At 64.1% G+C, this 25,749-nt stretch overlaps 2 protein-coding genes across 4 annotated transcripts in view; both read left to right on the top strand.

The window, feature by feature from the left end:
• Positions 1-23,877, top strand: part of RNF157 (ring finger protein 157) — a 53,218-nt gene extending 29,341 nt beyond the window's left edge. Inside the window, exons 10-20 of one of the 3 annotated variants that reach the window (XR_006739885.1) lie at positions 224-383; positions 476-588; positions 3,411-3,646; positions 4,574-4,682; positions 5,791-5,902; positions 6,530-6,729; positions 7,194-7,256; positions 8,100-8,148; positions 10,332-10,442; positions 14,604-15,353; positions 23,840-23,877. Coding sequence is in view for 2 of the 3 variants with exons in the window: in XM_036412231.2 (XP_036268124.1) it covers positions 224-383; positions 476-588; positions 3,411-3,646; positions 4,574-4,682; positions 5,791-5,902; positions 6,530-6,729; positions 7,194-7,256; positions 8,100-8,148; positions 10,332-10,442; positions 14,604-14,725 (1,275 nt within the window). In the remaining variant the exon portion in view is untranslated. Of the gene's footprint in view, positions 1-223; positions 384-475; positions 589-3,410; positions 3,647-4,573; positions 4,683-5,790; positions 5,903-6,529; positions 6,730-7,193; positions 7,257-8,099; positions 8,149-10,331; positions 10,443-13,174; positions 13,213-14,603; positions 17,215-23,839 lie in introns of those variants that run through there. The other 2 variants (XM_045572139.1, XM_036412231.2) reach the window with 2 other exon arrangements.
• Positions 18,092-22,892, top strand: FOXJ1 (forkhead box J1). Its single transcript, XM_036412471.2, has 4 exons — positions 18,092-18,406; positions 18,883-19,494; positions 21,096-21,924; positions 22,082-22,892. The coding sequence occupies exons 2-3, from the start codon at positions 19,015-19,017 to the stop codon at positions 21,864-21,866; spliced, it is 1,251 nt and encodes a 416-aa protein (XP_036268364.1). The 5' UTR covers positions 18,092-18,406; positions 18,883-19,014; the 3' UTR covers positions 21,867-21,924; positions 22,082-22,892.
• Positions 23,878-25,749: the final 1,872 nt, after the last annotated feature.

Here is a 25,749-nt window from a genome sequence, read left to right as displayed (position 1 = left end):
CTGCACACCCCCCACTAGGGATCGAGCCTGCCATGGGGCATGTGCCTGACCGGGAATCGAACCAGTGACCTCTGGTTCTTGGGTTGATGACGGAGCCGCGCCTGTTTCTCATCTCGGTTCTTCAAAAACTGCCTTGTCTAGACAGTGTCTTCTGTCCTGGGCTCAGTCCCCCGCCCCCCCCAGCTCAGCCCCCGTCTCCCCCGCTCTGCCCCGTCTCCCGCAGGTGGCCGAGGACGAGGTGAGTGACAACAGCGCCGAGTGCGTGGTGTGCCTCTCGGACGTGCGGGACACCCTCATCCTGCCCTGCCGCCACCTCTGCCTGTGCAACACCTGCGCCGACACGCTGCGCTACCAGGCCAACAACTGCCCCATCTGTCGCCTGCGTGAGCCCGGGCACCCGGCCGCGGGAGCGGGAGGCGGTCTCTGTTCGACCCCCGCGCCCCTGCGGCCTGACGGCCCCTCTCTGTCCCCGCAGCCTTCCGGGCGCTGCTGCAGATCCGCGCCATGAGGAAGAAGCTGGGCCCCCTGTCCCCCACCAGCTTCAACCCCATCATCTCCGCCCAGACGTCCGACTCGGAGGAGCACTCGGTGAGTCGGGCTCGGAACCAGGCCCCCGGGAAGCCACGGGAGGTCTCTCTCCTCCGCTCACCCGTGGCCCCGCGTGTACGTGACTCTGCGGCCGGAGCGGGCAGGGAGCTGGGTGAGCCCGTGTCGCCTGGAAACCAGCCTGCAGTGTGAGGTTGGGGATTCGGTGTCCTGATGGTGGTGGCCGTGCCTAGAGCCCTCCCCACTTCCCCCCTGCAGACCCCCCCTCCCCCCCGGACTTCCTCCGGGACTCCCCCAAGCAGAAATAAGGGGGTGGTCGTCTTAGGTTGGGATACAGTTTACTGTCTTTATCTGAGTCCTCGAGGGAGGTAACTGTTTTTCTTTTTTCTTCTTTTTTTTTTAATATATATATTTTTATTTTAGAGAGGAAGGGAGAGGGAGAGAGAGAGAAAAACATCAATGATGAGAGAGAATCATTGATCTGCTGTCTCCTGCACACCCCCTCCTGGGGATCGTGTGCCCTGACAGGGACTCAAACCGTAACCTCCAGGTTCATAGGTCAATGCTCAACCACTGAGCCACACTGGCCAGGCGATAACTGGTTTTCTTTATCCCATTTGGTGGGCTCAGGGGCTGGGAGCCGAGCATATGAAGGTATCCCCCTCCGTTTTGTAGTGCAAGGTGTAGTGTCGGAGCAGATGCTGACTTTCCTTAGATTTCCCACACTGGACCTACAGTTCAGTGAGTGGTACTGGGATAATCAGTTAGCTCTCTGGGAGGAAAAATCAGTGTAGCTTACTCCTTACCAGATAACAGATTGCACATGGAGTAACCAGCGAACTATATTCCAAACAAAGCAAACCAAGCAGAACGTGGTTAAAAGGCTGGGATGAGGCACCGGGGACTTGCTGGTGGACTTTGGACGGGAGAGGTTAAAGTGGAACAGAACGGACCAAGACCGCACATTTCACCACGTGACAGATTTACATTTTAGCCCGGCCAGTGTGGCTCAATGGTTGAGCATCAACCCAGGCCCCAAAAGTCACCAATTCCATTCCCGGCCGGGGCTCATGCCCAGGGTGCGGGCTCAGTCCCCAATCGGGGGCCGTGCAGGAGGCAGCCAATCAGTGTTTTTTTCTCCTCCTCCCTTCCTCCTCTTAAAAAAAAAAAAAAAAAGTCAATAAAGACAAAACAGAACATAGGAGCTTTAAAAAGTTTTTTGGGTTTCAGATGTGTAAGACATGACCAAAATTGAAAAGCAAACAACCACCCGTATAAAGAAAAAAATGCCTACACAGCATTCACATCAGAGGAAAGCCGGTGTCTCAGCTGTAGCTCCTGTGCATGAAACAGATAAAAAATGTTCAAAGATATCAAAAAGTTCTCAGAAGAGGAAGCACAGCAGGGTCACACGCATTGCTTTCAAAGTCGGCCACATTAAAAATCAGCAATATGCTTGCTGGGACCGGTGTGGCTCAGTGGATAGAGCGTCGGCCTGCGGACTGAAAGGTCCCGGGTTCGATTCCGATCAAGGGCATGTACCTTGGTTGCGGGCACATCCCCAGTGGGGGGTGTGCAGGAGGCAGCTGGTCGATGTTTCTCTCTCATCGACGTTTCTAACTCTCTGTCCCTCTCAATTCCTCTCTGTGTAAAATCAATAAAAATACATTTTAAAAAATACAAAAAAAAAACAGCAATATGCAAATGAATGGGAGACACCATTTCTCACCTTTCAGATTGGAAAAAACCTCTTTGAGGAGACTCCATGCCAGCAGAATTCAGTAGGCTTTCTGTTCTGCTCTGAGGAGGGTAACTAGAAAGATAGTGGGGTGGGGTGGGAACAGCTGTGTATGTCAGGAGCCTTAAACACAATTATACGTGGAGATCTCTGGCCTAAGAATTTAATACCAAGGAAATCATCTGAAAAAAGACTTAGGCACAGGGACATGCCTCGGGCTGTTGTCACCGTCGGAACATCCGACACAAGGAGCCAGCCGTGGGGGCAGGACCGGGCGCTGTCAGGAGCCGGGGAGGGCAGGACCGGGCGCTGTCAGGGGGCGGGGGGGGGGCAGGACCGAGCGCTGTCAGGGGCCAGGGGGGCAGGACCAGGCGCTGTCAGGGGTCTGGGGGGGCAGGACCGGGTGCTGTCAGGGGCCGGCGGGGGGGCAGGACCAGGCGCTGTCAGGGGCCAGCGGGGGGGGGCAGCGGGGAGGAGGTGCGTGAACTGTGCGGGTGAAGACGCAGGAGCTAAGGTGTTATCACAGGCAGATCGTAGCTGTGGAAACTGTATGGAGGGGAGAATTGGAAGAAAATACACAGAATACTAATAAAGTTATCACTTTGGGTGATTTATTGATGGTTCCCCAACCCCTTTCTACTTTTTAAAAAATATATATTTTATTGATTTATTTATGGAGAGGAAGGGAGAGGGATGGTTAGGAACATCGATGAGAGAGAAACATCGATCAGCTGCCTCCTGTATAACCCCTACTGGGGATGTGCCCGAAACCAACGTACATGCCCTTGACCGGAATTGAACCTGGGACCTTTGAGCCTGCAGGCTGACGTTCTACCCACTGGGCCAAACTGGTTTCGGCTACTTTTTTTTTTTTTTTTTAATCCTGACCTGAGGATATGTTTGTTGATTTGAGAGAGAGAGAGAGAGAGAGAGAGAGAGAGAGAGAAAGAGGGAGACAAACATTGATCTGAGAGAGAACATCGACTGGTCGCCTCCAGCAGCACACCCCAACCGGGGATTGAACCTGCAGCCCGGCTGTGCGCCCTGCCAGGGTCACAGGTCGACAGGACCGCTGAGCCGCGCACACGGCCTGGCTGATCCCCTCCACCCTGTGTGGTTCCCCTAGTCCTCCGAGAACATCCCGCCGGGCTACGAGGTGGTGTCGCTGCTGGAGGCCCTCAACGGGCCGCTCGCCCCGTCCCCTGCGGTCCCGCCCCTCCACGTGCTGGGTGACGGCCACCTCTCAGGGATGCTGCCCGCCTACGGCAGCGACGGCCCCCCGGCCCCCGTGCGGGCGCTCTCCCCGCTCGACCGCCTGCCCGACAGCGGCCAAGGACTCAGGCTCAAGAGGAGTCTCTCCAAGTGAGTAGCCGCCAGGCACCCCGCTTGGCCTGGGGTCCCCCACCTCCTCGGCGCCCTCCGCCCTGGGTGCCCAGCAGGGTGGGCCCGCTGGGCCGTTCCCAGAGCTGCTCGTTTCCCCGATCCCTGGGGGAGTGCGCCCTGTCCCTTAGGAGAGGGGGTGTGATGGGGGACCAGAGAGCAGGCGTCCTGTTGGGAGGGGAGGGATGGGGTCTGGGCCCGTGGCTGGCAAACTACGGCTCTCGAGCCACCTGCGGCTCTTCGGCCCCTTGAGTGTGGCTCTTCCACAAAATACCACGACCTGGTCAGTCTATTTTGAAGAAGTGGCATTAGAAGTGTAAGGTTAAAAAATGTGGTTCTCAAAAGAAATTTCAATCATTATCCTGTTGATATTTGGCTCTGTGGGCTAATGAGTTTGCCGACCACTGGGCTAGGGCATCATTTAGTCTGAAGGCGACCAGTACAGCAATCTTGGGGTTTGTATCTTTGAGGCTCAGACGGGTAAGCTTCCTGTCGCATGGACACCAGGGGGGGACCTCTCTCCTGCCCAGGGCCATTGGGTGTGCATAGCGTCCCTCTCGGGCCAAGTTAAAATGGACTCACTCCTGCTGTTGTGGCGGGGCCAGACCCAGTGACTGTGCAGGCCTCGGAGGCCCGGCCCGCGGGCCGGACGTTCCCCACCCGTTACAGATGAAACCATGAAGATGGGGGAAATGATAGTGTTTTCCCCGGGTTCACACACAACGATGGAAAGAGCCGAAGAGGAAACTCAGATGCTCTGATGCCCACAAGCGGTCTCGGTCCCTCCCGGCGCTCCGCTCACCTCCCGCGCCTCGGGATTTGGGGTGCTCCCCGCGGCCCGCCCCTCCCTGCGGGGTCTGGGGGAACGTTCTTCACTGGGCAGCGGCTCAGCGGCTGTTCCTCCCACAGGTCCGTCTCCCAGAGCTCCTCCGTGCTGCGCGAGGAGGAGGACGAGCACTCCTGCAGCGACTCGGAGACGCGCCTCTCCCCACGGCCAGCCGCCCCGCAGCCCGGAGAGGTAGCCGGCAGCGCTCGCGGGGGTGACAGCGGGGACCTGCCCTCAGGAGCTGAGGACCAGGGGGGACAGGGCATGTGCAGGATCTGGCACAGTCAGGGAAGTGTTCTATGAATGAATGAATTGAAGGATAGGAACCGTTAGGCTGGAGCAGAGGTGGGAGCGATGGCACGTGGAGAAAACCGAGCATGAGAGAGGATGGCACGGAGCCAGACGTGGGAATCCTCAGAAATGAAGAGCAAAGGGGGGAACGTTGGGTAGGGGAGACGTCCAGGCTCTGAGCCGTCAGTGGTTTGGGGAGAGGTGTGTTCCCGGAAGGCCCCCGGCTGGGGCTGTGGGGATGGATCGGGGGGAGACACTGAGCCTGGTGGGAGCGGACCCCGGAGCTGGGGTCAGAAAAGCACACTGGGCCTGGCTTTTGTGGCTCAGTGGTTGAGCATCTCTCTATGAACCAAGAGATCACCAGTTCGATTCCCAGTCAGGACGCGTGCTTGGGTTGTGGGCTCGATCCCCAGGAGGCCGCCGATAAATGATTCTCATCATGGATATTTCCATCTCTCCCCTTCCTCTCTGAAATCAATAAAAGTATATTTTAAAAAGAGAGAGAAAGTAGGCAGCCCGGAGAAAAGGGAACGGGCTGTGGAGGTAGAACCCCTGGGACTTTGCATCTGTGGGGGTGGCTGGGGTGGCCGGCCCAGCTGGCTGAGGGCTGGGGTGTCAGGGCGGGCCGGGGAAGGGGCTGTTGTGGGAGAAGACTGAGCCGGAACTAGCCCGGCTTCCAAGTGGGGGTGCCCGGCGGGCGGGCGGCCTCTGCCTCTTTGTCCCTTCCCTGCAGAAGGAAGGCTGGGTGTCCCGTGTCACAGCTGCCGCTGACCTGTGTCACCCGAGCCCAGGCTTTGTGGCCGGCAAATGCCGTGCCGCAGGCAGGACAAACCGACAGGTCTGCTCTCCCCTGGGAGCGGCCTCCGGACGGGGCCGGAGACGGCGATGACAGGGCCTTCATGTACCCGTGGCCGTGGCCGTGGCCGTGGGGACCCCGGCCCTCCCAGCGTCCCCTCGCCCTGCCTCCCGCCCTCTCTCTGATTGACTGTGCTCCCTCCCTGTCGCCCAGGAGTGTGGCGTCACTCCGGACAGTGAGAACCTCACCCTGTCGTCGTCAGGAGCCATTGACCAGTCGTCGTGCACAGGGACGCCCCTTTCGTCCACCATCTCCTCCCCGGAAGGTACGCGAGGGAGCTGGGAGGGCGGCGCGTCCCCCACCTCTCCCACCCCCGGCCAGTCCTCAGCCCTATTCCTCTGGAGCAGACAGACCTGGGCAGCGAGCGAACATCTAAGCTGGTGCCCAGCCGGCCCCCCTGGAGGGGGAGGGACTGGCTGTCCCCGGGGCGAATGGGGGGGACAAGCACTGTCTCACCCACTGTCCTGCAAATCCCTGGTCTGGAGTGAGTTCTAAGCTCTAAATGCAAAGGAGCAGAGCCCTGGACAACCTTCAATCCAGCCCGGCCGGGTGGCTCAGTGGTGAGCGTGGGCCTGGGAACCAGGTCACGGCTCCGTTCCCCGTCAGGGCACAGGCCCGTCTTGGGGGCTCAGCCCCAAGCGTGCAGGAGGCAATGGGTCAAAGATTCTCATCATCCATGTTTCTCTCTCCCTCTCCCTCTCCTTTCCTCTCTGAAACCAATAAAAACATGCTTTTAAAAAGGATAAAAAGGAAAACCTTCCATCTAAAACCCCTTCGGAGAGGGGAGGCCAGGCCACTGTGGCCTCACTGCGCGGGGCAGGGTCGGGGCTCAGACCCTCGCTCGGCTGGAGCCCGTGCTGACCCGGCTCCTCCTCCCCCTCCCTCTCCGCAGACCCTGCCAGCAGCAGCCTGGCCCCGTCGGTCATGTCCATGGTGTCCTCCCAGAGCCAGCACTCCCAGCTCAGCACCGACACCGTCTCCTCCATGTCCGGCTCCTACGTCGCCCCCGGCACGGGCACGGGCACGGAGGACGAAGGGGAGGCGCTCCCCTCCCCGCGGGCCGCCAGCCGGGCCGCCTCCGAGGAAGGCGAGGTAAGGCCGGCCGGGCGTCCCTGTTCTCCGGGCCACACATCCGAGCGCCCCACGGGCTGGGCAGCGGAGCCACGGAGATGGGGGGCTGGAGCCCAGGCTCTCCCTCAGGCCAGACTGCTGGGCACTTTTTTTTTTTTAATCCTCACCCGAGGACACTTTTCCATTGGTTTTTAGGGAAAATGGAAGAGAGAGGGAGAGACAGAGAGAAGCATCCATGTGAGAGAAACGCATCGATGGGTTGCCTCCTGCACGTGCTCCGACCAGGGCTGGGGCTGGGGAGGGGCCTGCAACCGAAGTACGTGCCCTTGACTGGAATCGAACCCGGGACCCTTTGGGCTGAAGGAGGGCGCTTTATCCACTGGGCCACACCGGCGGGGGCTGCTTGGCACCAGTTCTGTCCCGAGGACACGGTTGGGGTTTGCTGAGAGGCGGGTGTCGCACCTCCATTCCCGTTCCTCTCGCAGGCGATGCCGGCGGCATCCCCGGACAGCAACTTCGTGGGCCTGGCTGACGAGCAGGACGCAGAGGTAACCCCCACAGGGGACGTGGCGCCCCTCCCGCCAGAGGTCGGAGGTCAGAGGGCCCTGGTGCTGGCAGGGAAGAGGACAGCAGGGGCGCTGTTCCGGAACAGTCCTTCCCAGGTGGCGCTCGGGCCAGGCATGCTGAGCAGCTGCAGGGGGTGGGGTGTCCAGTGAGCAGAGGGCGCTGGTCTCGGGTTACGGCTCTGAGCGGGCTTCGAGCACCTTTTGTCCTCCAGTCACTTAGTGGCTGTTACATGGGGGTCTGGGGTGCGGGTCTTGCTGGCCCGGGGGCCATAAAGGCCTGGGTGGCCTGGCTGCTGCCTGCTCCCTCCCTTGAACCCCCCAAACGGGGAGATGGGTGACAATGCAGCGTGAGAAGGGCCTTGACCAAGGTGTGCTGACCGCCCGGCTCACAGGGAGGGTCAGGAACTTCTAGAACTTCTGGAGCCACATGTCCTAGAGGGGTGTCTGGATGGGGTTTGCCATCAGAAGGGTTTGTTTCCTGGGACCCTGATCCCACCTTGGAAAGCAGGACAGCTGACCCAGGCCCAGGCTACTGCCGGCACGTCCAGCCCGCATCCGAAGCACGCCCCAGACCAGGCCACCGCTCTGCCCGCCTCCCAGGCCCCTGCTGAGTCCAGCTCTCCCCCTGGGCTGCACACCGGGTGGGTGAGGAGTTCGGGCCGCACTGTCCTGGGACCACTGTCTCCGGGCTGCAGGGGGAGCTGTGCACAGAGGCCGCTGCGGTGACTTACAGATCTCCGGTGCACAGGGGGCGGCATCCCGCCCCGCCCTGTTCCGTCCCTGTGCTCCATGGCTGCAGCCTCAGGCGCCCGCCTTCTGTTGCAGGGAAACGAGGTCATGGAGGAAGACGACGCGTCCCCCACCCAGGAAGACGGTAACCGACCCACCGGGCCTCCGCTCCCTCCTCTGCTCTTCCCAGGCACAGAGGGGCCCTGGCCGAGGGGGGGCGGGGGGGGGGGGACGGGACACGACTCCTCAGCCGTGTGCCCCGGGGGAAGGTCACCTTCCTGATGGGATGGGGTGTCCGAGGACCGCAGTGCCGTCAGGATGGGGTGCGGCAGAGGACGGTTCCCCCTTTATGTCTAACGCGTTCTCTGCCAGCTCCCACCGCCTGCCGTCCTGCTCCGGCTCCCAGCCGGCCCCGGAGCCCAGCGCCCCGGCTGGGGGTGGGAGGAAGGCCTGGGCTTCGGGTGGGGTTGCTGTAGGAGGGTTGGGTGTTGCTGTAGGAGGATGGGGCTGGGACCGGGAATCCCAGGAGCCAGGGGCGGGGCGGGGCGGGGCGGGGCGGGCGGGGGTTCGGTAGCTGCCGGAGTGGTTTTCTCAGGCCTGCGGGCACCCTCAGGTCCAGCGGTGTTGTTTCTGGGGCGGACAAGAGCACAGTGACCTGCAGAGCCAGGGCGGGGGGAGTGGGGGCGGGGCCGGGTCAGGCTGGGGATGGAATTCTGCTCTCCCCTCTGCTCCGGAAGGACACCCCCAAAGCAGACCCGGCCCGGCAGGGCGGGGTGGGCGTGCAGGCACCACCCTCATCGCTTCCGCTTCAGCGCTGGCTGTTGCTTGGGGAGTTCAGGGGCGCGCATGCAGGCTTGGCCACTGCCTGGCCAAGTCGCCCTGAAGGAGGGGACGGCCGCCCTCTGCACGCAGACCGAGACGGCTGGGGCGCCTCCTCGACGAGGCCCGGGTCCTCAGTGCTCCCGGCTCCCGGTGGGACTGTCCCAGCCCCCTGACAAGCTCAGGCCGCAGTTGCTACCCCCTGGCGTTGCGTAGCCCCCATGGTGGAACTGTGTGTCTTCCTCTCCCTCACCGGTGTGGCTCAGTGGATAGAGCCTCGGTCTGCGGACTCAGGGTCCCAGGTTCGATTCCGGTCAAGGCCATGTACCTTGGTTGCGGGCACATCCCCAGGAGGGGGTGTGCAGGAGCCAGCTGATGGATGTTTCTCATAGATGTTTCTAACACTATTTCCTCCTCCCTTCCTCTCTAAAAAAATCAGTAAAATATATAATATAAATCCTTTTTTTTTTTTTTTTTTTTTTTAAGAAATGAGCCAAAGCCAGTTTGGCTCAGTGGATAGAGCTTCGGCCTGCGGACTGAAAGGTCCCAGGTTCGATTCCGGTCAAGGGCATGTACCTTGGTTGCAGGCACATCCCTAGTGGGAGGTGTGCAAGAGGCAACTGATCAATGTCTCTCTCTCTCTCATCGATGTTTCTAACTCTGTCCCTCTCTCTTCCTCTCTAAAAAACAATCAATAAAATATATATTTTTTAAAAAAAGAAATGAAATAGAAAGAGGAAGCTTGAAAAAAAAGAGCTAAAACTCTACCCACCCCTCTCTCACGTCTGTAGGTTTCTGACTAGTCCCTTTGAAACGTCTTCAAAATAACAATTTCCTAAGTCCCGTGAGAAAATGGGTCCTAACTGGTGAATGTGGTTATTGACTTGATCTGCAAACTTGGGGAACCTGCGAGACCTTTGGTATTTAGCACCTGCAGAGCCCTGAGGTCATAGACACACCCAACAGCACCCACAGACACAACGACACCCACAGATACAGGAGCGCCCACAGATACAGCACCCACAGACACACAGCACCCACAAACACAATGGCACCCACAGACACAACGGCACCCACAGACACACAGCACCCACAGACACAGCGGCACCCACAGTCACGACGGCACCCACAGACACATCAGCACCCACAGACACACAGCACCCACAGACACAGCAGCGCCCACAGGCACAGGCAGGCGTAGGGCAGCTACGCCCACGGGTCCCCAGCTCCCCCCGCCCCTGGCAGAGCTCCCTAGCCGTCAGCAGCCTCCCCCGCCCCCCAGGCTGGGCTGGAAGGGGGCCAGTTAGGGCAAGGGCAGGCTAGGTCAGACCAGGAACATGCCCACACAGTGTGATTCCTTTATCGTCCTCTCTTTCCCCACTCAGTGACTGTCCTTTTTTTTAAAACATATTTTCGGGTCTGTCTGTCTCCATCTTTGAGATGTGTACGTTCAGGACACAGAGCAGAGGCGCACCAGCCGCCCGTCTAACTGCGTTCACTCCCTTGCAGGCCAGAGGACGTGCGCGTTTCTAGGCATGGAGTGTGACAATAACAATGACTTTGACAACGCGAGCGTGAAAGCACTGGACAATACGCTGTGCTCTGAGGTCTGCTTACCCGGTGAGTGGCAGTCTGCTGAACGTGACCTTGGTGGGAGTCACTCCCCTGCTCACACCCCTGCACTCACCCCGGGGCGCCCACCTCCTGCCCCGCGGCTCCCGTGCTGACGCTGGGAGCTGCTGCCAGAGGAAGTGTGTGCCCCGAGGGAGAATGTCAGCCAGGAGGAGGGAGCCGCTCTCCCTCTCCTTCCCGTCTTTCCCATCTGCCCGACAGGGTCCTCCATAGCGATCTCGCAGATCCCATGGCGGGCGGCCTGGCCCTGTGTCTGCATGGGAAGGGGGCCGGCCCCTAGCGAAGGGCATCCGCGGCTCCTCGGCAGGAAGGTGAAAGCCAACATGTCTAGAGCCGTGGTCGGCAAAGCGAGGCTCTTTGGCCCCTTGAGGGTGGCTCTTCCACAAAATACCATGGCCTGGGCGAGTCTATTTTGAAGAAGTTAGAAGGACTTTAAGTTTTAAAAGTGTGGCTCTCCAAAGAAATGTCAGTCATTGTCCTGTGGATAGTTGGCTCTGTGGACGAATGAGTTTGCCCAGTGACCGTGAGCTTTGGGGTACCAGCCGCCTTGGACTCAGCTCTGGGTCCCAAAGGAGAGGTCAGGCCGGGCGCCCTGGAGCCCTAAGCTTACATGTCATCAGGGCTGTTAGGGTGCCCGTCCCCCTCCTCACCCCAGGCCCATTTCCTGCAGAGGAGCCGCGTTGGCCTCTGTGGGTGCTGACCTCTGACCCGCTATGCTCCCAGGGGCTCCCCAACCGCTTCTGCAGAGCCAGGTCTGCCCACCGGACTGGCCCTCGGGGTTTACAGCAGACACTGTCCCTCACACGGTGGCCGGTCACCGCTCCGCCACCTGAAATGGAGACATTTCAACCTCAGAGCAGCCCCCGGCACCGTGGTCCAGTGCTTTACGCGTGTACGTGGCCGAGGCTTTGGAGCCACGAGCCTCCTGTGGTTGCCACGCTCCATCGGCCTGGGAAGGACACGCTCCGCACGCGCCGGCCGCTGCAGGGAGCCGGGAGCGGGCCTCAGGGCTCCCGGGCATCCTCTGCGGAGCGCTGGCCCAGTCCGCTTGGACGTCACTTCCTGCCTCCCGCCGGGCTTCTGTCTGTCCGTTCGCTTTCCGCGTCTTTCCGGCCTGCTGGCGTCTGTGGGCTCGGTGGAAGCTCGTGTTCTCTCTGTGCCCGCACCGGCCTCTCGCCGCGCCCGCCCGCCCGCCCCGCGCTTGCTGGGCCTGCCGCATCCCAGCGCCTCCTGCTTCGGTTCCATCCCTGCCCCGAGAGGGCCCAAGCCCAGAGGCACAGACTGTCCCAGAAAAAAAGCTGTTTGGGGGATATATCCGTTCCTGGTCCAGAAAAAGGGCTGCTTCTGAAAAGCATCATGGGGACGGCTGGTTCCGGCCGCAGGTGGCATCTCTGCCCTCGCTCCGCCCTGAGTCTGCTCCATGGGGAGGGAATCCAGGTGCCACCTCCCTTGAGGGGCTCCCCCTGCCCCACACTTGCTGGCAGAGGGAGCTGCTGGGAACTGTGTGGCCAGCCAAGCTGCTGGGAATGTGAGCGCATTCCCTCCGCTTCCTCCTCTTCCTCACCCGCAGCCAGCCTGCGGGTTGATGTTCGGTCCGCTCTGGGGGTGGGGGAGGGAGTGAGACAAGGACGGACCCTGGGGTTCCTGGTGGGGATGGGAGATTGAAGTGGGGTCACAGACCAGCCGAGCGCTGTGATGTCTGTCGGGAGAGGGTCCAGGTGTGAGCGCCTCGGGTGTCTGTCCGTTGCGCCCTCAGCAGAGGCCCCGGGCTCTTAGGAAGAGGGACAGCCTGGCTGCTCGCTGGTCAGACGGCTCTGGCTCGGCGGGAGCACAGTGCGGGGACTCTCCGGAGCGTCCGCTGGGCTAGAGGCAGGCGTGCCCGCTTGGGTAGGCCCCCTGGGCGGAGGGGCCTCTTCCCCCTCGGCCTTAAGGTCAGACTTCTGTCCTGCGATGCAGATCCCGAGGTTCCTCCCCATCGGCCGCTGGGCACCGCGGGCCTGTGGGCTCCAGTAGCTTCCCGGCCCTTCGTCTCCGTTTCCCTCTCCACACGGACGGCGCTCCCCTCCAGGACGGCCCCGTCACCCTCCCGCTCCCGTCTTCATCCTCACCTCATCCCCTAAGAAGCCTCTGGGGTTCTCGGCCTGAGACACAGGGGCGGAGGGATGTCCCCGTGTTGCTGGGAGGGCGGCTAAGCGGACAGGCGGGGTGAGCAGGCGGGAACTCAGAGACCAGCGAGGAGTGGGGGGTCCGGGGAGTGGGGCGGACTGGCACACGGGGCAGGGGTTGGGACCGCGGTTGTCCTGGGAGAGCCGCTGGGAGGCTGATGACGGGAAAGAGCAGAGATGACGGTGTAGTCGTGGGAACACAGTACGGTTTTAAGGGGCGCCCCGGGCGGACGCGGCGTCAATGAGGGAAGGAGAATGCCTGTGGAGGTGAGGGGTGGCCCGGACTGGGGGCCTCCTGGGGAAGGCGGCCCGGGTAGGAAACATCCAATACCCCCCCCAAGGGTGCCCTGACCGTGCTCCCCGAATATGGGCACCCAGGGAGAGCGGACGCCAGCCTGGAGGCAGAGGCAGGGCTGTCGGCCGGGGAGGGTTCTAGAACCGGCGAGGCTGTGAGCCAGAGCAGGAGCAGCCCAGGCTCGGGCGCGGCAGTTTGTCTGTGCATGCATGTGTGTCTGCTCCTGTTCACCGTCTGCTTTTGGTCTTTCCCACGCACAGCGCCGCCGCGGAGTCCTGCCCCATAGACTGAGAACTAGGTATGACACCGCCGTGCACGCACACGGCCCGCTCCCCGGCTCCCGTAGCGGGCGGCCGCTCACAGGGAGGGAGCTGCTGACCCCCACCCCGACACCCGTACCCCGGGGACCAGCGGCCCCCCGTTCCCGCCGGCGGGGCGTGAGACCCCTGAGGGTCCTTCTGCTCACCCCCCTTCCCGGGGCCTCCTCCCGGCTTTCAGAGCCCTAAGCGGGTTACCGCCCAGCGCGTCTCTTGGAAATAAGGGGTTGCTGCTGCCACCTCAGGGTTTCGTGGGGTTGGCTGGCCTCGCCTGCGGCCGCCCCCACACTTTTGTGAGTGTCCCCCCTCCAACATGAAGACAGCAGCCTCAGGCCCACCTGCAGAGGTGGTGGGCCTGCTCAGGAGGTGGTCCAGGCACAGCGTGAGAAGTGGGGTGGCCGTGCAGGCTGCAGGGAAGCCCTCCGACCCCCTGGGCCTCGTCCGGCAGGGGCCTGTGGGGGCGGGTGGGGGATCCGCTGCTCAGAGTGCGGAGTCAGGTCTCCCTCCCGCGCTGTGGGTGACCTGTCCCTGCCTGTCCACGGAGGCCTCCCTGCGCGGACGGAGCCGGGCCGTGGGCCGGGAGGGCGGGCGAGGGGAGGTGCGGAGAGGTGAGTGTGGCCTGGACAGAGCCTGGGGCACTGGCCGTTGTGCACCTGCTAGTGGGTGCCCTGCTGGGTGCTCTCCCTGTGGCCTCATCCAGTCCTCCAGCTTCCTGCGAGGCATGAAGGCAGGAGCTGGGGGTGGAGCCAGCCATCCGGACGGAGGGTTAGGCAGACAGAGGGCAGTGTGGGTAGGATGCAGAGTGGGAAGGAGGGAGAAGAGCCGCAGGGGACTGAGGGGCGGGTGAGGAGCTTAGGGGTGATGCCCGTGGGATCCCCCTTTTTCAGCCTCTGGATGGCAGGCCTCAGTGGCTGCTCAGATCAAAATGGTGAAGAGCGGCAGGTGTGGGGACGGGGTGCTGAAGCCATGGCACTGCCCCCCCATGTCCCTGGCACCCTGCTGGGCAGCCAATCTCTTCCTGCCCACCCTGGCCCCCCAGCAGACATTCGGGTGCAAACACCTCTTTTCGCCCGAGGAAAGGCTTGGCGGGGCCCAGTTTCTTCCTCGTCCATCGTCCAGCACAGCACGTAGGCCGACTTAAAACCAGCACAGAAGTGGGTCCGAGGGCAGGTCCACAGAACCAGAAACAGCCCCTGCCCCTCTGTCACAGGGCACCGAGGCCCGTGGGGCAGGGCGCCCACTTCCCGTGCCCTCTCCCGCGCCGTGGCCCGCACACGCACCCCGCCAGCCTCCATGCCGAGCCCCCCGCTGCGCGGCCGGAGACCCAGGCCCCGGCCGAGGCGGGGCCCGGTGACCGTGCTCTCTCCCCCAGGCACCTGGCAGCCCGAGGACAACGCGCTCAGCCGTCGGCACCCTCGGCGTCGGCGCCGGTCGTCCAGCAGCCTGGAGGATGCCGAGAGCGGGCGCTGCGTGTGGGGGCCTCTGGCCGTCTGAGAGCCCGCCCAGGCCAGAGCCACTCCGGTCCCCGCCTCCCATCCCCGCCTCCCGTCCCGGACTCACCGGGCCGGGGCCTCCTGGGCATCCTCGGTGGGACACGGGGAGACGTACACCGCGTGGGAGCGGGGCATGGAGGCCAGCCTGCTCCTTCTCCCACCCCCAGCCTTTCATCACCAGGACCCGCCCCTCTCCGGGGGGGCTGGACGCCTCCTGCCTCCTCAGAGACCCTCTGGAACGTTCCATCCCGCTGCACCTTGGTCTTCGGGGAGCCACGGCCCCCGGGTTGGCATCTCCAGCATCTCTCTTCTCAGTGGCGGGCAGACCAGAAGACCGGAGTCCGAGCAGCTGCGTTTTCTGGTGTCGGGCTGGCAACACCAACTTGAAACCTCCCGTTTGGGGCGGGTTTGGGGGGGACGGGGGAGAAGGCCAAGCCACATTGCACTGGATGCGGAGTTTCCGTCAAGGACAAGCGAAATGGTGCCGGCCCACCAGGTGGCTGATTGGAAAGACAGTTCTTGCTTCCAGCAGGCGAGCGAGTCTAAGCCTCGTGTGACTGTCTTGTTTAGAGAGGAGGCCTTGGACCTGAGACACACACACACACACACACACACACACACACACACACGTTACAGGACCTCGAGAGGGTCTGGGTCAGGTGCATCCGGGAAGGCCTGGGACTCACCCGAAGGTGACATTTCAGAACACATTTGGCCACCTCTCAGGTGCGGGAGCTACGCCATCGCTCTGGCCCTGTCCGATCATCATCTTACCCCGTCTCCCGTCTCCACCCGCGTTGGTTCATAGTTGAAGAAACAGGCTGAGAGCGGGTGCACCAGGGACCCTCCAGCTCGTACCCAGGCCTCCCCAGGAAGCGGTGGAGAGCGCTGAGCGGGGCCATCAGTGGTCTGGTTGCTGGTGGCAGGAGGCAGGGCCTTCGCCCCTGGGAGTGTCCCCACCCCGTTTTCCTCCCCACCTTCCAGTCCTCCTGGCCTGAGAGGGCCAAGGGGAGGACTGCCTTCCACAGGCTCATGGGAGACTTAGGGTGTTCCAGTCACCTGCCCACCCCCCACCCCCAGCCCAAAAGCTTGGGGGAGCAAGGTGGCCCGGACGGTGAGCGGCTGGGCGTGCCTCCTCTCGGCACCAGCTCTGCTGAGTCCTCAGAGCTCTTGGGTGGACGCTCTGTCTGCTGGCCTTTGGGGAGGTGGGCGAGTTGGGGGCAGAGTTGAAAACAGCCACATGTGAGGCTGGGATGTGGAGCCCAGCTACACCCGTCCGATGGCTTGTCTCAGTATTTGGACCTGGCACCTGGAAGAGCTTCTGGGGCCTTTGCCAGGCCTCCGAGGGAGCCCCATGCCCAGGGCTCCTGGCTCAGCACCCTCTGGGTGGCTCTGCACGGCCGGCTGAGTGGGCCCTCCCACCGCCCAATGGCTGTGGCTCAGGTTCCGCCTGGTCAGCAGGGAGCCTGCTGTTCTGTGCCACCACGCCGGAATGGAAGCTTCTGGATGGAGTTCCCTGGCCTGCCCTCTGGAATCCTACAGTGGACTCTGCTGGTTCAGGCCCCACTCCGTGCCCGCCCCTTTCCCACATCCTCCTTGCCCCGCCCCTTTCCTGTTTGAGATCCGAGCAGTAACCCCACTCCCTGAGTTCCTCCAAGTGTGAGTTCCAGGAACGCCAGGGAAGGGGGCTTCACTCCGCCTGGGTAGAGCCCGCAGACCGGCCTGCCCTCCGTGTGGCGTAACCGGAGACGCAGGAGCTGCAGGTCAGCAGCAGCCACCTGGCAGGAAGCCATCCCGTCCCCCTTTCTGAGGCCCTGTGTCCTCTCCGGGGGGAGGGGCTCAGAAAGTTCTTCTCTGCCTTGGTTCCCTAACCAAGGCCTCTGGCTATAGAGCGGCCCTTCAGTCCTCGTCTTTCAGCCACTTCCTGTCCTCTGTGGGGGCCCCCCCACCCCCCCAGTTCTCATTCAGATGTTGGCAAACGGAAATATCCCCCCCCAGAGGCTGGTCCTCAGTCAGCCTGCGGGGACAAGGCCGCTGCCCGCCCATCACTGGGCACAGCCGTGCTGGCGGCCGCTGTCCCCGAGAGCATGGACGGGCATGGACTACCTGGAGGCCACTCCTCCCTGCCACCCGCGGGCCTGAGCTTCCCACGCCTCCGGGTGGTATGGCCCAGGCCTCCCCACAGCCCTTTCCGTCCCACCGGAGTCCCCGCCCACGCCGGGCACCTCCTGGGCACAGACCCACACACGTGAAGCCATCTCACCCGGGGAGAGCTTGTATCCTGTCCACCTGCTCATGGCACCCCTGCTGCCCACTCTGCTCCAGGCGCTGCACGGTGCTGTGTGCAGGGTGTGTGTGCGGCTGTGCCATCTGGGCGCCCTCCTCCCCGGAGCTACGCTCACGGGTACAGGACAATGGGGACACCAGGACGCGGTGTGTACGGACTCTGCATGATTCTCAAAACGGAATAAAAGTTGACAAGGAAGGAGAGCGCTGCCTGCCGCTGGTTACTGATGGGAGTTCCTGTCCGACTTCCGCCCGCCCCTTTACCACTCGGGGTGCAGGCGAGGGCAGGGGGCGAGGGAGGCCGTGCCCCTGGATGTGCCATCCCCTGGGCCCTGGCTTCACCCACAGCCCTCCAGCTCCTGAGGCCTGAGCGAGGAGCCCTCAGCCCCACCCTTGCCCTTAAACCCGAGAACTCCCAGCCCTGCAGCTCCTCAATAATTGAAGAGCAGGGAGGCCGGGCGGGGAGGGGGGCCGCAGTCCCTGTCTGTCACTTAGAGGGTGGTGGATCGCTGGGTTAGATGACCGGCTAGGAGAGTTTGGGAAGTCCGTGGCTTCTCTGAGTTGTGCCCGCTGGTTCTGCTGCCTCAGCTCACTGGGAAGGAGGGAGGACTTCCGCAGAAGCCTCTGGAATGCCAGGGGCGGGGAGGCAGCCGCTTACCGGGAATCCGGAGGGATTACCCTCCCGCCTTGGTGCGTCTGCGGTCCGTGCGGTTCACGGCGCGCACCTGGGCGGCGGGTGGGTCGGAGAGTCAGGCCTGCCCGCGGGCACCAGGCTGACCCTCGGGACGGGGAGAGGGGGACAGGCCGCAGCCCGGAGGAGAGGACATGGAAGCCCAGCACGCGGCTCCCGAGGCTGAGCCCCGCTCGGCCGGCCTCGCGCCCCGGGCTGCGTCCTCGGAGCAGCGGGGACCGGAGGGGGCAGGGCGAGGGCAGGTTCCGGGGGTGGACGGCTCCCCGAGCGCCCGGGCCGGCGGGAGCGCGGGGCCGCGCGCCTCCCCGGAACCCGCGCGCCCCTCGGGCGGGAATGCGGGCGCGGGCGCGGGCGCGGGCGCGGGCGGCGGGGGCTGGCGGCGCGGGAGAGCGGAGCCAAAGGAGGGAGTTCCAGGGAGTTACCGCCGCAGAGCGGGGCGAGAGCCCGCGGTCACCTTGGAGACGCGCCGGCCAATGGCAGCGGCGGAAGCTGTTTATGGGGGCGGGGCGTCGCCATGGCAGCAGGAGAAGCCTTCGGAGCGGCTACTTAACGCGAGTCCCGGGCCGCGGGCGCTCAGAGAGGCGCCTTCAGGCTCGGGGGGCGGCGAGGGGTGCCGGCGGGGCCCTCCGCGGAGGGCTCAGAGCCGCGGGGGTGGTGGCAACTTCTTCCAGAAGCTTCCCTTAGCCCGGCTGCGCCCTGAGCCAGGTAAGGGCCGAGCGGTCTGCGGGCCGGAAGGGGGGCGGCCCGCAGCGCGCCCTCGCATGCGTCCCGAAGCCAGCGGTGGGCCTGGAGGCTGACACCTGCGGAGTTTGGGGGTGCTTCACTCTCCGCCCCCATAATGATGTTTCCTGTTCCCTTCCTCCGCCTGCTCTTCCCCCCGGATAACCCCTTTTCCAAGGCCAGATGGCCTTCCCGGCCCCCGCCCCGTCGGGCTCCCTCGCCCCTCTTCCCCGGGGGCGGGGGGGAGCGTCTGAGTCTCCGCTCTCGCGGGGAATGGGGTGGACGGGAATGCTCCTACCTTCCCCCTTTATTTGGCTCATAGTCTCCCTTCAACCCCGAAGAGGGAGTGAAGGGCGAGGGTGGGGCGGGGGTCTTCCTGTTCCCCAGACCGCGGCCCCAAAGACCTGCACACACACACCCCGGGCGGGGAGAGGGCTCAGCTCCCGCCCCGCTCCCCGCAGGCCCCACGTCCGTCCGTGTTCGGAGTCGGCGACCCCGGTCGCGGGGATGGACGCGCGCGTCCGGGAGGCGGCGTAGCGGTTCGGCGGAGGGAGCGCCGGAGGGACGCTGCCCGCCCCCTCGGAGCCGCGGCCATGGCGGAGAGCTGGCTGCGCCTCCCGGGCGCAGGGCCGGCGGCGGGGCCGGAGGGCGGCCTGGAGGAGCCGGACGCCCTGGACGACAGCCTGACCAGCCTGCAGTGGCTGCAGGAGTTCTCCATCCTCAGCGCCAAGGCGCCCGCGCTGCCCCCGGGGGGCGCCGACCCGCACGGCTACGGCCAGGTGTCGGGCTCCGCGGCGCCGGGGTCCCCGCTGGCGGCCGACCCCGCCTGCCTGGGGCCGCCGCACACGCCGGGCAAGCCCACGGCCTCCTGCACGTCCGGCGCCCCGGGGCTGCCGCCCCCCGACGACGTGGACTACGCCACCAACCCCAGCGTGAAGCCGCCCTACTCCTACGCCACGCTCATCTGCATGGCCATGCAGGCCAGCAAGGCCACCAAGATCACGCTGTCCGCCATCTACAAGTGGATCACGGACAACTTCTGCTACTTCCGCCACGCGGATCCCACCTGGCAGGTAGGGGGGGGGGGGGTGCGGCTGCTCCTGCCCGGCCTCCTGCCACCCCGCCCCCTCCATCCTTCCAGGGACTCACTCACTGCGCCCAGATCCAGGTCAAGCCGGCAGGGCCCCGGGGAGGAAGGCCCCGTGGGGGAGCCCGTGCTGGGAAATGCTCCATTTGGCTCCAGAGCGGGAGGAGGGGGATGCTCAGGGGGCCTCCGGGGTGAGGATGCTGAGTTCAAAGGGCGAACATTGTCCCTCCTCCAGGAGGCGCAGCCCAGGGACCAGGGCCGGACTCGGCCATGGACGGACACAGCCCCCTGGGGGGGAGGTGGTGATGGACGAGGGACACAGTTTGGTCCCCGGTCCTACAATTCCTAGACACTGCCTGCCCGGGGACAGAGTTCCAGGACCTGCCTGGAGCATTGGCCCACGCTCTGCCTCCCGCCTGGTTGCAGTTGGCTGTGGCGGGGGCAGGTGGTCGAGGGCTGTGGGGTGTGAAGGCAGCTGTGTCCCGGAGCCTGGGTTGGGGCCTTCCTGCAGCTGCTGCCCCAGCCCCCACTCCAGCCGCTCCCGTTTCCTGTCTCCCCTCCTCCCCTCTTCTCCGCCAGGCTCCCCGGGGAGACAATTACCTGAGCCAGGTGCTCTCCGCGGGGCTCTGCCTCCAGCTCGGGCTTCAGGCTCCAAGTCTCAGCCCAGGGCCAGGCCGCCATGTAAACACCCGGCCTTGCCACGGGCACTACCCACCTGTCCGCCCTGCTGGTCAGGCCCCCGGCCCCTGTCCCCTTCCTGCGCCTTAGATGGTGCTCTGAGGCCCACAGGCATTGCCCTGAGAGGCTCAGGATCAGGGCCTGGTTGGGGACAGCCCTCCCTCACCCCCCGGACACCCAGAGTCCTCCCTGGGCACCCGCAGCAGCAGGCCGCCTGTCACATCCCGGCCGCTCTTCACTGGCTGGGCCCTGGCGGGGCGACGCCCTCGGCAGCCTCGGTGCGAAGGCAGAGACCCCGCTGCCCCCCACGCCTGCGGAGCCCCGGCTGCGGGAAGTGGGCCCAAGAATGAGTGCTGTGCTCTGTGCTGGGTGACAATCAACCGAGGCCACACAGCTTGGGTGGGAGGAGGGGCGTGGGGGGCAATGCAGCGGCTGGCTCAACAAACAAGGCAAGCCATCGGCTCCTACCACACCTCACCCCTACACACACTCCAGCGCAGGCACACACACGTGAGCACACACACATGTGAGCACACACGCACACGCACACGCACACCCTCACGCCGCCGGTCACCCAGTGCCGCCCACCCCGCCCCTCTCCCTCCACAAACAGCCGGCCGGCCAGGCCCTGGGGGAGCGGAGGCGTTTGGCCAGAGGCTGTGAGTGGTGGGGTGAGGGGGGGCGGGCAGGGCAGGGTGGCACTGAATCCACCCTGTGGCTCGGGGCTCGGATGACTGAGCCGGCAGATATCCCAGCAACAGGGAATAAAAGCCCCGACTGCCCTCCTGGCTCCGGGGCCGTGGCTGGCGTCCCAGAGCCTCCTCCCCCTCCCCCACCGAGCGGAGCGGGTAGGAGCCGGGCGGGAGCACAGGCCACCGCCGACCGCTCCTCCCCCTCTGTGCTCCCCAGAACTCCATCCGCCACAACCTGTCCCTGAACAAGTGCTTCATCAAGGTGCCGCGGGAGAAGGACGAGCCGGGCAAGGGCGGCTTCTGGCGCATCGACCCGCAGTACGCCGAGCGCCTGCTGAGCGGCGCCTTCAAGAAGCGGCGGCTGCCCCCGGTGCACATCCACCCCGCCTTCGCCCGCCAGGCCGCGCCCCCGCCGGGCCCCGCGCCCTGGCCCGGGCCGCCGGCCGCCAGCACCGAGGCCCAGCGGCTGCTGCGGGAGTTCGAGGAGGCCACGGGGGAGGGCGGCTGGGGCGCGGGCGAGGGCAGGCCCGGGCACAAGCGCAAGCAGCCGCTGCCCAAGCGCGTGGCCAAGGCGCCCCGGCCGCCCAGCTCCCTGCTGCTGACCCCGGAGGAGCAGGGCGAGCTGGAGCCCCTCAAGGGCAGCTTTGACTGGGAGGCGGTGTTCGACGCGGGCGCCCTGGGCGGGGAGCTGGGCGCGCTGGAGGCCCTGGAGCTGAGCCCCCCGCTGAGCCCCGCCTCGCCGGGCGGCGACGTGGACCTCACCGCCCACGGCCACCGCGTCGACTGCCCCGCCACCTGGGGGCCCGCGGGGGAGCAGGCCGCCGACAGCCTGGACTTCGACGAGACCTTCCTGGCCACGTCCTTCCTGCAGCACCCCTGGGACGACGGCGGCAGCGGCGGCCTGCCCCCCGAGCCCCTCTTCGAGGCCGGGGACGCCACCCTGGCCGCCGAGCTGCAGGACTGGGCCAGCGTGGGCGCCTTCTTGTAAGAGGCCGGGCCCACCCGCCTGCGGACGGCGTCCGAGTCCCGGCCAGACTGGCCCCAGCACCGGCCGGGGACCCCGCCGCCCCCGCACCGGCCGGGGGATCCCGCCGCCCCAGCACCGGCCGGGGGATCCCGCCGCCCCAGCACCGGCCCCGCACCGGCCGGGGGATCCCGCCGCCCCAGCACCGGCGGGGGACCCCGCCGCCCCAGCACCGGCCGGGGACCCCGCTGCCCAGACAGGGGCTGGGCACGCCTCCCGGGCCGGCACCACGGGGCCACACATCCCCCAGCCGGGCCGCCCTTGGCTCCCAGCCCCGGGGAACCGATCGCCGCCGTCAGCCCGGGCCCCACACAGTGTTGCTTTGCCCTCATCTGCCCGCCCCAGGGACCGGCCTGAGGGCCCGCCTGGCTGGGGCACCTGGGCTTCCAAAGGTTCTCCTTCCTCCTCCCCCGCCCCCACCCGGGGTCTGTATCCAGAGAAAAGTCCCAGGTCCGCTAATGAGGTGACTGCAGATTTACCCCCTGGGGCCTCTCCAGCAAAGCCCCAGGGGCCGGGCGGGCAGGAGGCGGGCGGAGCCGGAGGGGCCGAGAGGAGAGAGACCTGAGGGCCGGGCCCCCACGGGGCAGGGAGACCTCCTAAGGCCTCCTGGCCCATCTCCACCGCGGGCAGGGGCGAGGCTGGAAACCCCGCACGTCTGAGCCCCACTGGAGGCTGACAGTGTGAGGAGCTGGGTTCCGGGGGTTGGGGGCAGGGCGGAGGGGCAGACGGACTAACGTAGTGAGTGTAACCTAGAGCTGAGGCTTAACCGGGAGGGATGGCCAGCTTGCTAGAACCACGGGGACCAGGAAGGGGTGGGGTCGCCCGTGCCCCGCCTGCACTCCTGGGGGAGTGTCTTGCGCCCGACCCCCCAGCGCCCCAGGCTGCATCCCGAATCCATCCTCCTGCCCACAGGGCAATTTAACCTTTTTCATGGAAAGTTATTTGCAATACATGTTTTTTTGACAATAAATTTTTTTTTAAATCTGCAAATGGACCTGCTTGCAACTTTCTTTGGGAAAAGGCGAGGGCAAGGATGGGGGGGTTCTCATCGGGGCCGCAGGGGGAGGGCTGGAGGGAGCTGGGGGGTCACTGAAGGCCTGAACATGCCCCCTGATGACTGTCCCAGGAAAGGGGAGAGGCAGCTAAGGGCTCCCTGCAGCCCTGGCCTCAGTGCCCCCGTCTGCACAATGGGGGTAACCACCCCACAGCCGAGGAGCCTGCGGAAGAGGAGGCACAGCCCCTCCCTGGCCTGGGACTCACAAAGGCTGCGCCTGTGCAGGCTGCGCTGAGCGTGTGTGTGTCCCCCTCCCCCGGGCCTGCCTGGGCTTGCCCGCCTGAGTGTGCCTCCCTGGCCTGGGCCAGGCTCCAGCACCGCCTGGAGGGGACGGTGTGAGGTCAGAGGGCCCGTCCCAGGGCCTGCACGCCCACCTGGGGTGTGTGCACCCAGCGCGGGCCGCCCTCCCAGGCCCGGTGCGGCGCGGCCGGGAAGTCTGTGTGCCCAGACCCTCCCCCCTCACACTGGAGGTCTGCTCTGCGAGGAGCCCCGCCTACCAGGGCTCTGATGGGGAAACTGAGGCACAGAACACGTGTGTTCAGCCAAAACCGGTGTGGTTCAATGGATGGAGCATCGGCCTGTGGACTTAAGGGTCCCGGGTTCGATTCCGGTCAAGGGCATGTGCCTTGGTTGCGGGCACATCCCCAGTGGGGGGCGTGGAGAAGGCAGCCGGTCGGTGTTTCTCTCTCATTGATGTTTCTAACTCTCTCTCCCTCTCCCTTCCTCTCTGTGAAAAATCAATAAAATATATATATTTTTTAAAAGAACGTGTGTTCGCGTGACACACGTGGCATCTCTCAGTCCTCTCCCCCAGCTTTGTCTGGAGCCCACCTCTCCGCTCAGCCCCAGGAGAACACCCTGGGGGTGCACAGCTCCTCCCCAGCACACACACACACACACACACACACACACACACACACGCCCTGGCACAGATGGGCATCTCCCGCTGCCTGCCCAGCCTCCATGGGCTGTTTCTAGCCCTTTCTTTCCCTTCTCTGGGGCTCGGCTCAGGGCCAGGCCTGCATTCCCCTGGCGAATGCTGCTTTCACTTGCTAATGATTCCAAATATTTCAGCGGGCACACACTGCGGGGCCAGTGGGGCCTTGCTGAGCCCAGAAGCCAGCCCCCCCTTCCCACAGCAGCCAGAGGCCGCCTCAGTCTGCGACTCCCTTCCCCCCCACCCCTCCAACCCACCCGCCCAACTCCCTACGGGCCCCCAGCAGTGGGGAAATGCAGGGGGGGGGGAGGTGGGGGGGGGGATATGGCCTTCTCCACGGGCCCCCAAGATCAGCCTCCAGCCCTGGCAGAAGGAGTTACACCTCTGATTGGCAGGTGGGCGTGCCACCCTCTCCCCTGGGCTGGGGGAGGGACAGGTCTGGCAGGCAGCGCTGCCCACTGCGGTGAGGAGAGGCGGGAGGGGAGCGGGGGCGGTGAGGAGAGGCCGGAGGGGAGCGGGGGGGGGGGGGGGGGGGGCCGCTCAGCCCTGTGGGGGAACCGACCAGGAGCTGAAAACCCCTGTGCGGGCCCAGGCCTTACATTGATGAAGGGCCCCGGACGCTGCCAACGCCCAGCGGGGCCGGTGCTCCGGGCTCCCCACTCTGAGCAGGCGGCGTCTGAGGGGGAAATGTGCATTTCAGAGCCATCCCTCCTGCTCGATGGCTTTTATTTTTATTTTTTATTTGTTTAGATGTATTGATTTCAGAGGGGAAGGGAGAGGGAGAGAGAGAGAGAAACATCAATAATGAGAGAGAATCATTGATCAGCTGCCTCCTGCACACCCTACACTGGGCCCCACACTGGGAATCGAGCCGGCAACCCAGGCCTGTGCCCTTGACCCGGAATCAAACTGTGACTTCCTGGTTCAACCGCTGAGCCACACAGGCTGAGCCTGCCCTGGTGGCTTTTTAAAAAGCTGTCCCTTTACCTCCTAGTTACTGATGGATTCCACGTGACCCCCATCAAAGTGCACTGCAGCAGGTGGCAGTAAGCTGCAGACAAATGCCCATCAGCACCAACTGCTGAAGTGTCTGCGTCCTGCAGAGCCCTCGTGCCCCCATCACCATCAGGACATGAACAAGGACCTGGCAATCCCACCTCATCAAGTTCGAAGTTAGCAGATGGCCCCACTGATGCTTCCCGCCCCCGGCCAGCATCCCAGTCCAGGGTCATGAATTGCACTGAGGGGTTCTCTCTCTCCCCCTCTTCTTCTTCTCTCTCTCTAATATATATATATATATATATATATATATATATATATATATATATATATCCCTAGCTGGTGTGGCTCAGTGGATAGAGCGTTGACCTGCAGACTGAAGGGTCCCAGGTTCAATTCCCGTCAAGGGCACATGCCAGCGTTGTGGGCTTGATTCCCAGTGGGGGGTGTGCAGTAGGCAGCCGATCAATGTTTCTCATCATTGATGTTTCTATCTCTCTCTACTTCTCTCTTCTTCTCTGAAATCAATATATATATATATATATATATTTTTTTTTTTTGGCCTTCTCCACTTGCCCCCAAATATATATATTATTGATTTTAGAGAGGGGGAAGGGATAAGGATAGAGATAGAAACATCCATGAGAGAAAATTCCATCAACTCCTGCACGCTCCCCACTGGGGATCGAGCCACCACATGGCATCTTTCTGACCGGGAATCCAATCTGACCGGAATCTGACGGGGACCTCCTGGCAGCCCTCTCTCCTGTAAGCTGTGTGGCTGTGCCCGACTCTCCAAACAGGTTCCTGTCTCCTTTCATCCCCACCTTTGAGGTGAGAAGCCCCTAAAGGACTTC

Source organism: Pipistrellus kuhlii, unplaced genomic scaffold (genome assembly GCF_014108245.1).
Source record: "Pipistrellus kuhlii isolate mPipKuh1 unplaced genomic scaffold, mPipKuh1.p scaffold_m20_p_44, whole genome shotgun sequence".
Lineage (NCBI taxonomy): Eukaryota > Metazoa > Chordata > Mammalia > Chiroptera > Vespertilionidae > Pipistrellus > Pipistrellus kuhlii.
This window is presented reverse-complemented; position numbering and strand designations above follow the sequence as displayed.

Bases quoted from the DNA above. Each gene is read 5' to 3' on its own strand.
- FOXJ1 (XM_036412471.2), top strand. From the start codon at position 19,015: ATGGCGGAGAGCTGGCTGCGCCTCCCGGGCGCAGGGCCGGCGGCGGGG. The intron at 19,495-21,095 runs GTAGGGGGGGGG...TGTGCTCCCCAG, and splicing joins ACGCGGATCCCACCTGGCAG to AACTCCATCCGCCACAACCT.